The sequence below is a fragment of the Cololabis saira genome, chromosome 17 (genome assembly GCF_033807715.1).
Source record: "Cololabis saira isolate AMF1-May2022 chromosome 17, fColSai1.1, whole genome shotgun sequence".
Classification (NCBI taxonomy): Eukaryota; Metazoa; Chordata; class Actinopteri; order Beloniformes; family Belonidae; genus Cololabis; species Cololabis saira.
Window position 1 is genome coordinate 4,635,172 of NC_084603.1, and position 15,803 is coordinate 4,650,974.

The window sequence follows — 15,803 nt, forward strand, 5'->3', positions numbered from 1 at the left end:
ACAGATCTTTCGTCTCCTTCAGATCAACAGCTTTGTCTCTGATCTTCACAGTGGATTTCTTGTTGCCAGACATGAACATTTTGTTGTTTTCCTTCTTGACTGGCGCCCAGAGGCTGATGTCTCCATTGATTCTCTCTGACACATAGTCTTCGTACAGTTTCTGCCCAGTTTCATTGATGTCTAATATCTGTGGGACATACTCCTGTGGGACATAAGCATGTGTGATGAAGTTGTACAACTTGTCACCCTCAGCAGTAACTGGGTTGCCATGACTCAGTATTGCAGCCTTGATTTTGTCAATTGCCTCATTATCTCTTCTGATGTTACTTAAACCTATACGAATATACACCTATATAGGGATATTTTTATTTTATTGGGAATATATGGACTATCCTACAAAATACCATAGAAATCTCTGCATGTCTCAGTCAAACCAGCTACATTTGGACCAATAATAACGCCATTTGATCATGTAAAACAATGTAAGATATGATTAAAATGCAAAATACCCACCCATATGTCTCATTTACAATGTGATCAGCTCAATTGGATTCCTTGCCCCAAAAATATAATATTTAACCATTGCAATCTTGATTTTAGGCCATCTAGGAGGCAAGATATTGAGAAATTCATTTTTGAAAGAAGCCATTTTTAAAGATCCAAGATGGCCGCTATAACTACCTCGAAAAAAATGGCAACATTGGTTTTCTGATTCGTTAGGTTATAAGGTTTCCAAAAATGTATAGTTTTACAAATCCCCGTCTTCATCCTACAAACCCATGTATCTGAACATAGTGAACCGGACTATACGGGGACATTGGCTCTCCAGGACCTCCAGGGACCCCAGTTCTCACAAGCACACCCGCCAAACACTGCACTGAATATGAATAAACGGTTGTTTTTGGTTCGTTTTTTCGTTCCTGTTGACTAGTAATTTCATTTTTCTTATATGAAATAGAAAATGAAAATAAAAGCGTATTTTGAATCTTTGTTAAATCATATTAACACAGAAAAAGAAAAAATGCAGTGTAATTCAATATTTGTTTTTTGTTTTAAAAGGAAAATCAAATAAACCAATCGTTTTTTGTTTTTTGATTCCCACTCATGATGGAAAAATCCAATGACCAAAAGATACACGGACCAAAATAACATATTTGAACCATTTTCAGACAATAAAATAACATTTGAAACCATTTTTCAAACAAAAAATAACATTCTTATTTTTGTGAGGGGGGATATATATGGTTTTTCGGCACTACCTTGTTCTCTATAGCTGATATATATGTGGGATCAATAAAGTTCTTATTTTTGCCATCTGAGAAAATGTAATATATTTGGTGCCTAACTGTTTCCCAAGTATATTAGTGCGTGTGTGAATGAATAAATGAGACGTAAAACGTAAATTTCTTTGTAGAAAAGCGCTTTATGAAAATAAGTCCATTTACTTGTATTATGCTGCGTTCCATTTACCTCGGAAGTCGGAACTCGGAACTGGGAATGACGTCACAGCCGAGTTATCAGCGTTCCAGTTACAAAGTAGGTAAACAAGTTTGTAGTTCGCATATACCACATGAAAAATGTAAATTACACTATAGCAGCATATATATGACGAACAATACTTGTATACGACTGATTTAGTGAGACCAAAACTAGAATGAAGTGCTACGAATTTTTACAGAGCTCTCTTCTACTGTTTACAACCGGGGCAGCCATCTTGGAATGGTAACTCGGGGGTGGTGAAGACTCTCCCACTTTCCCAGTGGGAAATCCCACTTCGAGAGCGTTCCAGTTGAAAATTCCGACTGGGAACTGGGAAATCCCCACTTCCGAGGACAAATGGAACGCGGCATAAGTTTACAGCGCAGTCTTGCCACATCCAATATGGCGGCGACGTTTACGTATCGCAGCAGCTCCATGGGGGCGTCTACTTTATGTTTGTGTGTAGCGCCGTGTCGCGTCAGCGAGGCTCCAGGCAGCTCAGCAAGATGGCTGCGTTCCTGCGAGCTCGTAAATATGTTCGTTCTGTCGTCCGCTTCTCCGACCGTGAACTGTAACCGGCCCCGTTGAGCGCTTAGGACGAGTATAAAGGGAGACCTACTGGCCAGCCTGTCATGGTGGGTCTCGCCGTGTTTCACTGTTATTCAGGGAGAAACGTGTCCGCCAGTAACGCTGCTAACGCTGCTAACTATGCGTGTTTTCTTTGAGCTCCTGCACGGAACTGGTTACCAAACACCACAAAGCTGGAAATACGTCTCTTAATCTCACTGCACACATCAAAATGGGAAACATTTACCCTCTTTATTGTGTATTATAATGGCAGCATTACCTAATAATAATAATAATTGACATGTGGATGATACTGCAAGTCTGAGTTGTGACTTTTAATGATCAGTGTTATCGTTTATCAGTGGGCGTCTATTTATACACGCTGCAAAAATAACCATATCTGTATTTTGTGCAACCAGAAAATGCATTTCCATATGGCAGTGACACTTTTGGCCTGTTGAGTAATATAGGACGTACTAAGTGATTTGCATTCCTCTCGCACTTACATGACATGCATGGTAATGTGTTGCATCATCAACCTGTATAAAATACAACTAAATATTCTGAATAAACTATTTAAGTAAATGTTCAATTTTAAGAATTTCTATCTGCGTTTTTATCCACGACCCATGACAATCATGTTTTGGACTTCGTTTTCCACTAGAATCAAGGACATCCTGTGAATAATCTTTCTGACTGTAGAAGAAAGATTTCCTTATATCCCTTCTCGGATTGATGGGCACCAACAAATGCTTAACTAAGATTGTTGCTCAAGTCTTTTGTCTTTGACATTGTGTTAACACAGACCTAAACACCAAAACTGCCAAAGCTTCTACTTTTAAAGAAGTTGTTACACTTGCAACAATCCATTAATCAATAGCATGTTGCTGCTACTTATCCTCTTAATTAGGTTTTGTGGAAGCTTAATTACATTTTGAGACTCAGCCACTGCATTGCAGTTTACTTTATATACTTATTTTACTGTTTTTGTTGTTGTTTTTATCAGGTTTATTGTTTCTTTAAAAAAAATCACAACAGTAATATTTTCATTCTTTCCCCACAGGCCGACGACAATGCAGATATTGGAGGTACCTTAGATGAGGAGGATGAGAATTCAGATGACCCAAACCGGGTAGGAAAGCTTCTATAGCCTGAAGAAAGTATTTATATTTTCTACTAAAGTTTGTGAATTATTAACTTAATTAAAGTTCAAAAGAACATTTTGAGCTCTCTTCTGAGTATTTGCTTCTATTGAACAACTAAGCAGTGAATAGACTAAGTAAACTAACTAACTAACTAACAATTGCTCTGTTACACAAAGTTAAGGATTTATTGGACAACAAAGCATTGTACATTTTATATAACACTCTGATTGTTCCATATCTGACCTACTGTGTTGAAGTTTGGGGAAATGCCTGTAAAACATATATTCAATCAATTTTCATTCTGCAAAAAAGAGCCATAAGGATAATTAGTAGAAAACGATATAGAGATCCAACAAATCCATTATTCCTTCAGTTAAATTTGTTGAAATTTCATGAACTTAGTAGACTATAGTATTCTGCAAATTATGTTTAAAGCTCATAAAAAAACTTTACCAATCAACATTCAGAAAAGATTTGAAAAAAGAAAAAGCAAGTATAACTTAAAAGGAACAGAGATTTTTATAAAACCAAGATGCAGGACAAAATTGATGGAACGTTGTGTTTCTGTGAAAGGAATCAATTTATGGAACAATCTGAACAGAGAAAACAAAGAATCCAAATCAAACATTACATTCAAAAGAACAATTAAAACCTGTATGTTAAGGAAATATAACGAAAAATGTTGAGTCTGATTGACATACCCGTAGGCGGTGGTAATTTTATTTAATGTTATTTTAATTTTATTTTAGTTGTTTTTATTCACTTAGTTTTTTTTTTTTTTAATTATTATTAAATGATGTTATTTGTGAAAGGGGCAGATCAGATAAGATTCTCCTTCTTTCTGCTCCCTTTTCATTCATAAGTTAGGAACATTTGTATTTGTGTTTGTATTGAATTGTTTTGTTTTTTGAATGAAAATAAAGAATAAAATGAAATGAAAAAATGAATGACTAAGCAAAACATGTATCCTTAACCCTCCCCTCATAATAAACATTGTGATCACAAAGACTGATCAATACAATAACATTAATCCATTTTTACCTCTGTAGTGCCCAGAAAACAGAACCCACTCCTCTTTGGCAAAGATTGATGCTGCTCAACAGAGCTATATTTTAAGCATTACACCATATTGTGGCCACATTGTGGCTTTCAATGAACTGTGCTCATTTTCTGGCCATGTTACGTAAAAATAGCCTGAACTCTGCAGATGTGTGACTTGGTTATAATTATATGCAGTTAAACATGCGTGCATCAGGATTAGGAATGGGTGATATTTTGCCGTTCACGATATACCGTCAAAAAAATTCCTCACGATAAGAATTTGTCATCTCGCGATAAAAACGATAAATTCCCGTTGATGTTTTTGTGTAAAGCGGAAGGAAGGGAGAAAACAAGGAAAGAAGGAAGGAAGGGAGAAAAGAGGAAGGGAAGAAGGAAGGAGAGAGCAGAGGAAAGAAGGAAGGATGGGAAAAAAGAAGGAAGGAAGGGAGAAAACAAGAAAGAAAGAAAGAAAGAAAGAAAGAAAGCGAAACGAACGAACGAACGAACGAACGAACGAACGAACGAACGAACGATAAATTCCCGTTGATGATGTTTTTATGTAACAAACATGGCGGATCTGAGAGCGAGATAGATTTATAGTTACAAAGGTGGAGTTGAATTGGTATTTTTTTAATCGTCATTTTTATCGTTATCAGGATAAATGCCAGAAATGATCGTGATACATTTTTTAGTCCATACCGCCCATCCCTAATCAGGATGTAAAAAATGAATCACATTTTAAAATGAATTAACTTGCCCTGATTGGGCTTGTTGCTGTAAGTTCAAATCTATATTGTTTGACACTGTTGATCTTTAATAAGTGTTGTCAGATTTAATAGATTAAATCTTAGTTGTAAATTGTGCTGTTTTAATTGGACTGTTTTTTTTTTTTAATGTGCTAATTCGGTCATTTGGTTTTAGCTGGAGCTAAATGCCTTCCGAGCTCAGTGGATGTCTGAACTTAAACCAAGTTCAGGAGCAGGTGGAGTGAATGGCCGACTGCAGCAGGGTAAAGGTCTGAAGAGGACTCAAGACTCTGTCCGGGAGGAAAAAGTAAGTTGTTCATTTCCGGGGGTTTTGTGGTTATATGTGTTTTAAGGTGGTGTTGAATTTCTTTCTTTCTTTCTTTCTTTCTTTCTTTCTTTCTTTCTTTCTTTCTTTCTTTCTTTCTTTCTTTCTTTCTTTCTTTCTTTCTTTCTTTCTTTCTTTCTTTCTTTCTTTCTTTCTTTCTTTCTTTCTTTCTTTCTTTCTTTCTTTCTTTCTTTCTTTCTTTCTTTCTTTCTTTCTTTCTTTCTTTCTTTCTTTCTTTCTTTCTTTCTTTCTTTCTGGCTCATATCCATCCTTCCTTCCTTCCTTCCTTCCTTCCTTCCTTCCTTCCTTCCTTCCTTCCTTCCTTCCTTCCTTCCTTCCTTCCTTCCTTCCTTCCTTCCTTCCTTCCTTCCTTCCTTCCTTCCTTCCTTCCTTCCTTCCTTCCTTCCTTCCTTCCTTCCTTCCTTCCTTCCTTCCTTCATGTACGTTATGCATCGATTTAACGCAGAACCATAAATCAGCTTTACACAAAAACATCATCAACGGGAATTTATCTTTTTTACAGCGAGATGACAAATTCTTACCATGGGGAATTTTTTTGACAGTATATCGTGAACGGTAAAATATCGCCCATTCCTAGTGTTGAATGACTGATGTGTGTCATGTTCCCTCAGGCCACAGAGCTGTTCCTGAGAGCTGTTCAGGAGGAGCAAAATGGAGCTGTCTATGAGGGTATGTATGCAAGTTGTATTGTGATCAAAATCAGAATGGACTTGTTATTACACACAAGTAAAAGAAAATGATGATTTGCTACTCTTCTTCTTAAATGTTTGTGGCTCTAGTGGCCTTTATTTTGAAAGTGGCTAGACAGTTCATCTGGGTAAAGAGATGGGGGTGAGACATGCAGTAAAGAGTCACAGGCCAGGATTTGAACCTGTGGCACCTACACGAGGGCCCATCAACCAACTGAGCTATCCAGGGCACTAGGACATCATCGTTAATGTAGTAAAAGTGCAGAAGTTAAAGATTAAGAACATTGTACAAAAGTAAGAAACTGTAAAATCTGCACAACAGTTTTAAATGTAAAATCTGTTTTAATAACAAAATCTGTATAGCAGTAATACACGTAAGGACTGTACAACAGAAACATAATGAGTGGTGCAGCAGAGTTGCAAAACAGACTGGATCATCAGACTGAATGCTGCAAACTATAAAACTACAGAATTAATATAAGCATGTAGGGCTGTTCGATTTTGCCCAAAAATAAAATCTCGATTTTTTTTCTCTCAAAATCCGATTTTCGATTACGATTACGATTATTTTGTGAATTGACAAAAGGCAAAGAAATGATTTCAAATATGCTGTTTTTTTATTGAACATTTGCCCCATTGGGCTTTAAGTGCAAACTTTGCTCTTATTAAACCAAAAATGAATGAATAAAGTGCAAAACTCTGTAAAATAAGTTGAAAAAAAGTTTTAAAAAATATAATAAAATATAAAGTTTTATCTCTGAAAAAAAAAAATCAGCAAATCAGCACTTGCAAACATACAGTAAGTTATATTTCCAATTAAATAAAACAAGACATTTTCTAATTAAACTAAACTGGGTCTTTGCATGCTAAATAATAATGCAAAAAATAAATAAATTAAAAAAAAATAAAAAAGTGAAAAATCGATTTTACGATTTTCACGTTTTAACATCGTTCTAATTACATAATCGCGATTACGATTTAAAATCGATTAATCGAACAGCCCTATAAGCATGATAATAAATACATAAATTCAACTTGATATCTGTAAAAGTGTACGCCGTGGTTTTTGTTGTGTAGAATTATCTGCTGGGGTACGATGGAGACACCAACTCTGTTAAAAGCTATTCTTCATTCTGCTGGTTTTTGAATTCAGCCTCCTGAACTGTTTTCCAAACAGCAGCTGTTCTAACGGTGCATGATGTCTTTAAATATCCTGCTTGCTCTTCTTCGCCAGACTGCTGGCTTATAAGGTGTCCAGTGTGGGAAATGAATGTGCTCTTTGGGTCACCGGTGTAGGTCTCAGTGGTTGTACAGCTGACCACACGCTGTTACAGATAGTCTGTCAGGATGGGCTTGGTGTTGCTCCTGTATAGGATCAACAGTAGTTTCTGTGTGAGACGGGCTTTTTTTAGTTTTAGGAGAAAGAAGAGGCTTTTTTTAGGCTTTCTTCACCCGCTCTGAAGTATAGTTGTGTGGACAAAGTGACTCAAAGGAACTTGACGGTTTCTATCTTCTCTTCTTCTCCATGCATGAGCAGGGCTGGGTGGGAAAGAGCTTTGTACTTTGTCCTTCTGAAGTGAATGACTATCTCTTTTGTCTTTGAAGTCCTCACAGAACTGCATGATTGTTTCAAGTGTTAGGGCTCTGTGCATTGCTGTTGTGACGGGATCTTCAGTCGGGCACTTACTTGTGCAGGCTGCAAAGATCTGATATGTGAGAGAAGACGTCTCTCAAAGTTGTTAATGACTGCAGGTGTTATGGGTTATTTATGCTTCTATGTAGGGCTGGGCGATATGGACCAAAAGTCATATCTCAATATTTTCTAGCTGAATGTTGATACTCGATATATATCGATATTTTTTCCGTGCCATAATTGGGGTTTCCCCCAAAGCATTATAGCATAGCATCTCTGTTAGCTTCATTTTTTTCTGAGGCAAACCCTTAAAAAAACAGTCAGTTTTAATACAATGCCACGTGCCAAATGTCACACAGGTACATTTATTAACAGAGGTCTGCACAATATCAAAATGTATAAAACAAATGAAATAAAAATAAATAAAACAAATATCCCTTTCCTGCATAACAATTAAATTAAAATACACTGTGCAATTAATACAATGTAGACAGTAACAGGCAGACTTTTCCACTGAGGTTGACAGTTGTGCAAATAACAAAACATTTGTGCAAATCTAAAAAAAAAAACATTCAAGTCAATTTGTCACAAAATAAGCTATATCAAAATCATAAAAAAAAAATTATTGTTATTATTTTTTTAAAATCGATATAAACGATATTGTCTCGTACCATATCGCGTTTGAAAATATATCGATATATATTAAAATCTCGATATATCGCCCAGCCCTACTTCTCTGTCAACCTGATGACGTATGTCTGGACCTCAACAAATGTAATTTATATTGCCTTCTACATGTTTCTTGCTACTACTTGTTTTTTTTTATGTTCTTTTAATAGAGAATGCAACAAAGAGTCCACAAAAGTTACTGTTGCTCAACATTCATTAGCTCCAACTCGTATAAGAGATGCTTCATATGCTCTATGGCCATGTCTGAGGTACATAAAGGAAATAAACTAAATAAAGCTCAGAAATTTGTGCTACAAATGTTATAGAAATGAACTCGCACTGCCACCTAGTGTTTGAGGAACTCTTACAGAGTGATACAAATGACAAAAAGTGTATCAACACCAACTACTATGTTGGCCACTTTCACTGGCTGTGTGTATAATTGCTTTGTAGAAATATAAGTCAGGCTTTTCTACCACTGCGTTCCTGCGGTGACGGAAGTGGTCAATCAGACATTTTTCCGCAGACCTTTTGGGGACTGGGATGATAATTGTAGATTTCATACGAGGGAGCAGTAACCTGATGGTGTCATGGGTTGAATGTGTCTGCCAGCTGGTTTGCACAAACCTTCAGGTGAGTGTAATCTGCAGGCGTGGTGCGATGTAGGTGGGCTTAGATTAACATATTCATATGGCTTCTTTTAGATAAATATTCCACTAAAGATACTGTATTTTATTGTCTCTATTGTGTATTTTGACCGTAAGTGTCAGGCACCTGTAAATACATTTTATTATCATTATTGATTATTACTCAAAGGTTTTTAGTCACACCCAGACATCTTAAGGCCATGAAAGGTTTTATTTGATCAAATAATTTAAAAAAATACAAGTTTGGGAAGCACAGATAAGTTTATAAGGGATTTATGACTTGAGAGGGTTTAAAAAAATGTTTTTCTGTTGTATCTCTATGAGGACTTGAACAGGATCGCAGTGTTTGAGAAACATTAATTAACTTTTGTCAACGTGTGTGTGTGTGTGTGTGTGTGTGTGTGTGTTTACTTGCAGCTATCAAGTTCTACCGCATGGCTATGCAGCTAGTTCCTGACATTGAATTCAAAATCAACTACAGCCGTCCTCCTGATGCAGACCGAGCAGGAGGAAAATAGTAAGTTGTTTTTAAATTAAGGCTACCCCTTCTATTTAGGTTTAAATATTCCATCATTTTTAAACAATGCACAATTAAAAATGTTTGCATTTTAAAAGTGTGGGGTTGTAGCCACAGTGTAGGTTCCCCTACCTGAAAAAGAAATGACTCTCGCTGTTGTTAGTTTACCTGAGTTCCTTTAATTCAGTCTGGAGAACACTTTTTTTCTCCTCCCTAAATACATCACATTGTTTAGATAGAAAGCCTCCCACAGAAGGAGGGATGATATCGGATTTCACTTTGTTCAGATTTTATATCAATTTTTAATCAGATGCCATTTAGGCATTATCCACCATATTGATTGTTAATGTAATAAAACTGCACAACTTCTATCACACATGGGTAGGATTATAAACCCAAATAAAGCAAAGTCTCGCCATCATCTTTGACAAGTGAAAACATGTTCAGGATAAAAATGGGTAAACACATTTTTTAAACTGAAGTTAACGTCTTTTGCTTTTGTAGCAGGGAGGACAATGATGCTGATGGTGAGATTGAGGATCTTCTTGCTTACTTTGAGCAGCAGCTGACTCTGGAGAGCGCCTTTCCAAAGATCTGCACCGCCGAGCTTGAAATTACTCCAGTGCACATTTCAGGTAAAAATTACTCACCTACTGAAATTAGGCTGACAATATCTCATCATTATAATCATCTGTGTGTTGACATGATCTAATATATTTCTTCATTTTACTGCAGCATTGCCACGAGAAATCCTGATGTACATTTTCCGCTGGGTTGTGTCAAGTGATCTGGACATGCGAGCACTGGAGCAGCTCTCTTTGGTGTCCCGCGGGTTTTACATTTGTGCAAGGTCAGAATCACCGTCATTACATGGTTGCAGATTTGGGTTCAGGGAGTGAGAGATCTCAAGTTATTCCAGCTCAACACATAAAGAAATTAACATACTATTTTGTCCATGTTACACAATCATTTCTGTCAGGGATCCTGAGATTTGGCGATCGGCTTGTTTAAGAGTGTGGGGACGGAACTGCACCAAACTTGCACCCTACAAGTCCTGGAGGGAGATGTTTCTGCAGAGGCCGCGTGTTCGTTTTGATGGTAACTTAGTACATGTCGATTACAAATTTGCTAAGTTATAGTCTGGTGTTAACATCCTCTGTTTTTCCAGCAGATCTTACACATTGTGAAAATACCCATTTATAATGAGTGTGACTGCAAAACAGTTGAAGCTCATTCATAACAAACCAAATCCTCAGGGTATCCTATTCAAGGAAAGGTTCAAACAAGTTCAGAATAACCACAGAAGACAGTGAAACCACAAGTAGATGTACAGATACTAAGAGTTACTATGAACGTATAATTAACATTAAGTATTGAGAGTTTCTTTTATGTTTGTCTAGCAAAGCTTTCAGTTCATTCGCAGAAAAAGATTTATTTAATTAATTTAATAAAAAGATTCCCCTTTTTTTCTACCTCGTCCCATTAATGGTCTCTCAAGCACTTTCTGGGCAAAATATTCAGATTCAGATGACTTTATTTATCTATCAGTGAACAAGTTCCTGGGTGCTTTGGATCACTTTTGTCATTTGATAAATTCTTAGCCGGTTATCATTATTATCATATATTTTTTAATGTAAACAAATAAAACTCCACTATTCACAGTACTTAAGAAGTTAGTATTCTATTATTAGATTCAAGTCACCTCCATATTGTATTGTTCCTGTAGTGTAGTCCTGTAACACCCTCTAAAAAAGTTTTCTCTGAGTTAATTCTAGTTTACCAATATTGCTGTAGTTCTGCTTTATTAAATTAAAGATGGTCAAAAAATGTAAGATGGAGTATTTACCAATGAAAAACCAAATGTTGCCAGTTGCAGAACAGGGTAAACTTCAAGTTAAATTAATGTTAGACCGTTGAAAAAGGAAGAGAGTTGCCAGAGTACTGATGAATGAGGTTATTATTACTTCTGTATTGTGTATCCAGACTCACTTTCAATTCATGTTATGTAATCTCCACAGGTGTTTATATCAGCAAGACATCATACATTCGTCAAGGGGAAGAGTCACTGGATGGTTTCTACAGAGCTTGGCACCATGTTGAGTATTACAGGTAAATGTTAGGGGGATTTTTCATAACATATTTTTGGTTTGACTTGTCCAAACAGACTAACTTAATGTGGAAATGTTTTCCCAGGTACCTCCGTTTCTTCCCCGATGGCCACGTCCTCATGGTTACCACCCCTGAGGACCCTTTGTATGTGGTCCCTCGCTTGCACGCTAGAAACCCCAGGTAAAAATCATGTTTTGTACAAATGGATGGCTGTTATTTCAAGGTGAGTATTATGGAGCCAAATCAGGGCCAAAAGTTTTGCTAATTTGAAAATAAAATTTGAACCTGAAATTTTTTTTTTACAGTTTCAGTTTTATTTTTTTCAGTATCAGATCTTTTTTTCAGTTTCAAATCTTTTTATTTCAGTTTCAAATCTTTTTTTCAGTTACAAATCTTTTTTTTTCAGTTTCACGTCTTTTTTTTTCAGTTTCACACCTTTTTTTTTCAGTTTCACTTCTTTTTTTTTTCAGTTACAATTTTTTTTTTCAGGTTCAGACTTTTGGCCCCGATCTGGCGTGGGGGGCGTGGCATCAACTGAGAGGGGCGTGGCATCATGAGTGACAGCAGAACAGAGAAGGCGGGGGACGTTACTCAGTCATGTTGCCTTCAGGAAACGTAGGTTGCAGACGTTATCAGTAGAAGTATGATTTAACAATACACCATATTCACGTGATTGGCAGTGGAAAAAACTGATATTAGTGACACATTTCTGTTTGAAAGGCTGTTTTAGACCGTACTTGGCACCAATCGCAGTATAAAAGCAATAAACTATGCCAGACTGTACAGTTCAACAGCCACACTTTAAAGTTTGACATTTCCCACTTCCACATCCTACCAAGTACGGTCTAAAACAGCCTTTCAAACAGAAATGTGTCACTAATATCAGTTTTTTCCACTGCCAATCACGTGAATATGGTGTATATACAGTCTTGAATCATACTTCTACTGATAACTTCTGCAACCTACGTTTCCTGAAGGCAACGTGACTGAAGAACGTCCCCCGCCTTCTCTGTTCTGCTGTCACTCATGATGCCACGCCCCTCTCAGTTGATGCCACGCCCCTCTCAGTTGATGCCACGCCCCCCACGCCAGATCCGGGCCAAAAGTCTGAACCTGAAAAAAAAAATTGTAACTGAAAAAAAAAGAAGTGAAACTGAAAAAAAAAAGTGTGAAACTGAAAAAAAAAGACGTGAAACTGAAAAAAAAAGATTTGTAACTGAAAAAAAGATTTGAAACTGAAATAAAAAGATTTGAAACTGAAAAAAAGATCTGATACTGAAAAAAATAAAACTGAAACTGTAAAAAAAAAATTTCAGGTTCAAATTTTATTTTCAAATTAGCAAAACTTTTGGCCCTGATTTGGCTCCATAGAGTATCACATCTTAAGTTCCTGTACTTACGATTAATTTTCTCTCATTTCACAGAATGGACTCTGTTATGTTCGGTCACTTTCGTCTGTCACAGGATGCAGACAACCAAACCAAAGTTTTTGTTGTTGTCTGCAAGAAAAAGGAGGAGGTAAGAGCATGTTTTCTCAAGTTCCTGAGAACTCCCCCCCCCTCAAAAAACAAATCTGTATTTTCAAATAAATATTGAAATATATGTATAATGATGGAACATATACAGGGTTTCCGCGGGGTTTTAAAAAGTAATAAAAAGTGATAAATGAAAATTGCCAAATTTAAGGCCATTAAAAGTGTTAAATTCACTGTCAGAGGTATTATTTTTTTTTAAATTGGTATTATTTTTTACCTTTTACATTTTAATCAGTCTATTTTATTGTCATTCACAAAGTGAAATAAATGTGAAACATCTGGTCAACATCAATGAGTCTATAAATCTGTTCTCTGTAGTGTTCTATAGGTCAAAATCTGTATTAATGTTAAAAGGTCCGTGATTAACACTTAATGTTGCGACAGTTTTTAAAAAAAATCTGAAGGTAGTGAAAAAGGTATTAAATTGGTATTAAATTTAACATAAGGATTGCTGTATAAACCCTGATATAAAGAATACCATGGCTAAGTCTACGTGTTCTTATAAAAACTATTATTTATTTTTAATATAAAGATTGAAAGAACATAAATGTCGGATAATAATCCAGAGGAGAAAAAAAAAAGATAATTGGAAATGTTTTCTATATATGTCCTGTATTCTGTACAAATCTGGGTGGTAGGGTGGAAAGATGGAAGCTATTTCTTCCAACAACAACAAAAAAAAAAGCACAGGCCAAAAATGGATCCAGTCACCCCAAAACATGTGGAAGATTGTGTTATCTGTTGTGACCAAGTTTGAAGCTTCTGGCCTCGGTGTTTCTTCTCTTCAACTGGTCCCGGGGCAAAAAACCTTCTGTCCTGAAAATATAGGGATTTCAAATTCCAACATGACAAAAACCCAAAATCACAAATCAAGATAAATTAAGAGATGGTTTCGGAAAAGGAAAAACAAAGTCTTTGGCCCAGTCAGAGCCCAGATCACAGTCCATCAAAAACCTCTGGAACGATCTGAAAAGAGGTGAGAACAGGAGATTTCCTCGCAATTTGACAGAACTTGGAACTTTTTTGCAAAGACAAGTGGGATAAAAGTCTCAATTCTTGATGCATAAAGTTTAAGACTTTTTCCTCTAAAAGGTGCTTCTTCATCTAAGTATTGGCTGGGAGTTGTGCTCAGCGTTATCTGATTAAGTTATTTTCTTTATTTATCTTATTTTTTTTTAATTGAAAATATTCCCAATTAATACATTTGTTACCTTTTTCCATGGATTTCTGTTTGTTGGAATATTGTATTAAAGAGCAAGGAGGATTTTTTTATTCATATTTAAATGAAACTGGATTGATTGCAGTGTTAAATTGTGTGTCCATCACTCATTAAACGTTTCTGCTGAAATTTGGTATGAATGGTTGTACCTGAACCATCATTTTTGTAAATTGTTCTCGATAAATTTCCTTTGACTGTTGTAATGAACAGGTCAGACACTGACTCAGCTTGAAAATGTGCTGCCTGTTTGCAGAAAGCAGCCGAGTTTCAAAGGAGTCGGTTCTGCAGGCGGATCCCAGCTCCGGAGGTCGAGCACAGCTTCCATGTGGGACTGCATCTGTCCTCCAGAGGGCGTCAGAGCTTCAGTAAGCTTGTGTGGATCCACCACTCCTGCCACATCACTTACAAGTAAGATTTAAGATTGCCACTGGAAATCAAACAAATGGAAAATCATGTTTTTGAAATTGACTTTAATTGTGTGGTTGTTTTTTTTTTTTTTTTCTCTTCCAGGCTATCTGGGGAAACCGTCATTACCACATTCGATCTGGACAAGATGTACACACCCTTCTTCTTTGCACGAGTTAAGAGTTACACTGCATTCTCAGAGCGGCCTCTGTAAGCAGCAGAGTCACGATCACAGAAGACGCTGATTCACCAATTAGTAAATGCATATCCCTCAGTTTAATTCATGCTGTAGCAGGATTGTGGTGTCATTCTTAAAGCCCTAATGTTTCCTACACGCAGGCATGTTTTGGGTTGGCTTATTCGCATACTACTTATTTTCTGATAATCAGAAATGACTATAATTTGCTGCAAGCTGATTAGCGATCCTCCCTACATGTTCCAAGCGATGAATGTTCATACTTATTGTTTCATGGTGCACTTTCTTCCTCAAATAAAAGGTGATGGGAAAAAATCACGCTACAGTTTGGTATTATGTTTACCAGGTAAATCATGTGTAATAGAATAGCTTTTTTCCCTCCCTCATTCACAGCTGTGGTGAAAATCGATGATTCAGTCTAAAACCATAAAAGTCCTCTTACACAACGTCAATGAAAAGACACTGCAGATGTGATTTCTGCCTGCAGCATTTGTCTTGCTGTGGACACGGGGGTATAATCCACGTATTACATTTTCTGGGAAGCAAGCACAGAAAGTCAGAAGGATTTACACAAACACACACGGACAGAGAGAGAGAGAGAGAAACCTGAATGTGAAGTTGAATTAGATTAAGGCAAAATAATTTGTTGTCTGTTGACTTCACTTTAGCCGGTTTTTTCCTGAATGTCCTGAAGAAGCACTAACAGAACTGCATGGGAAGTAAAATAAATGATTGTGTTAATCTGCCCATAATTAATGAAACAAAAGTGGAAACACAAAGAACCTGAACGATGTAAAGGGAGTGACATTTTGATCCGGGGCTCATATATTGGCTGGGGCATAATCCAAGATGACAATGTT

At 36.6% G+C, this 15,803-nt stretch overlaps 1 protein-coding gene across 1 annotated transcript; it reads left to right on the forward strand.

The window, feature by feature from the left end:
- The first annotated feature begins 1,966 nt into the window (after window positions 1–1,966).
- Window positions 1,967–15,261, forward strand: fbxo9 (F-box protein 9). Its single transcript, XM_061745450.1, has 13 exons — window positions 1,967–2,114; window positions 3,110–3,178; window positions 5,154–5,285; window positions 5,936–5,993; window positions 9,380–9,479; window positions 9,984–10,114; window positions 10,215–10,329; window positions 10,459–10,577; window positions 11,498–11,588; window positions 11,673–11,768; window positions 13,013–13,106; window positions 14,596–14,750; window positions 14,853–15,261. The coding sequence occupies exons 1-13, from the start codon at window positions 2,112–2,114 to the stop codon at window positions 14,959–14,961; spliced, it is 1,272 nt and encodes a 423-aa protein (XP_061601434.1). The 5' UTR covers window positions 1,967–2,111; the 3' UTR covers window positions 14,962–15,261.
- The last annotated feature ends 542 nt before the right edge of the window (window positions 15,262–15,803 follow it).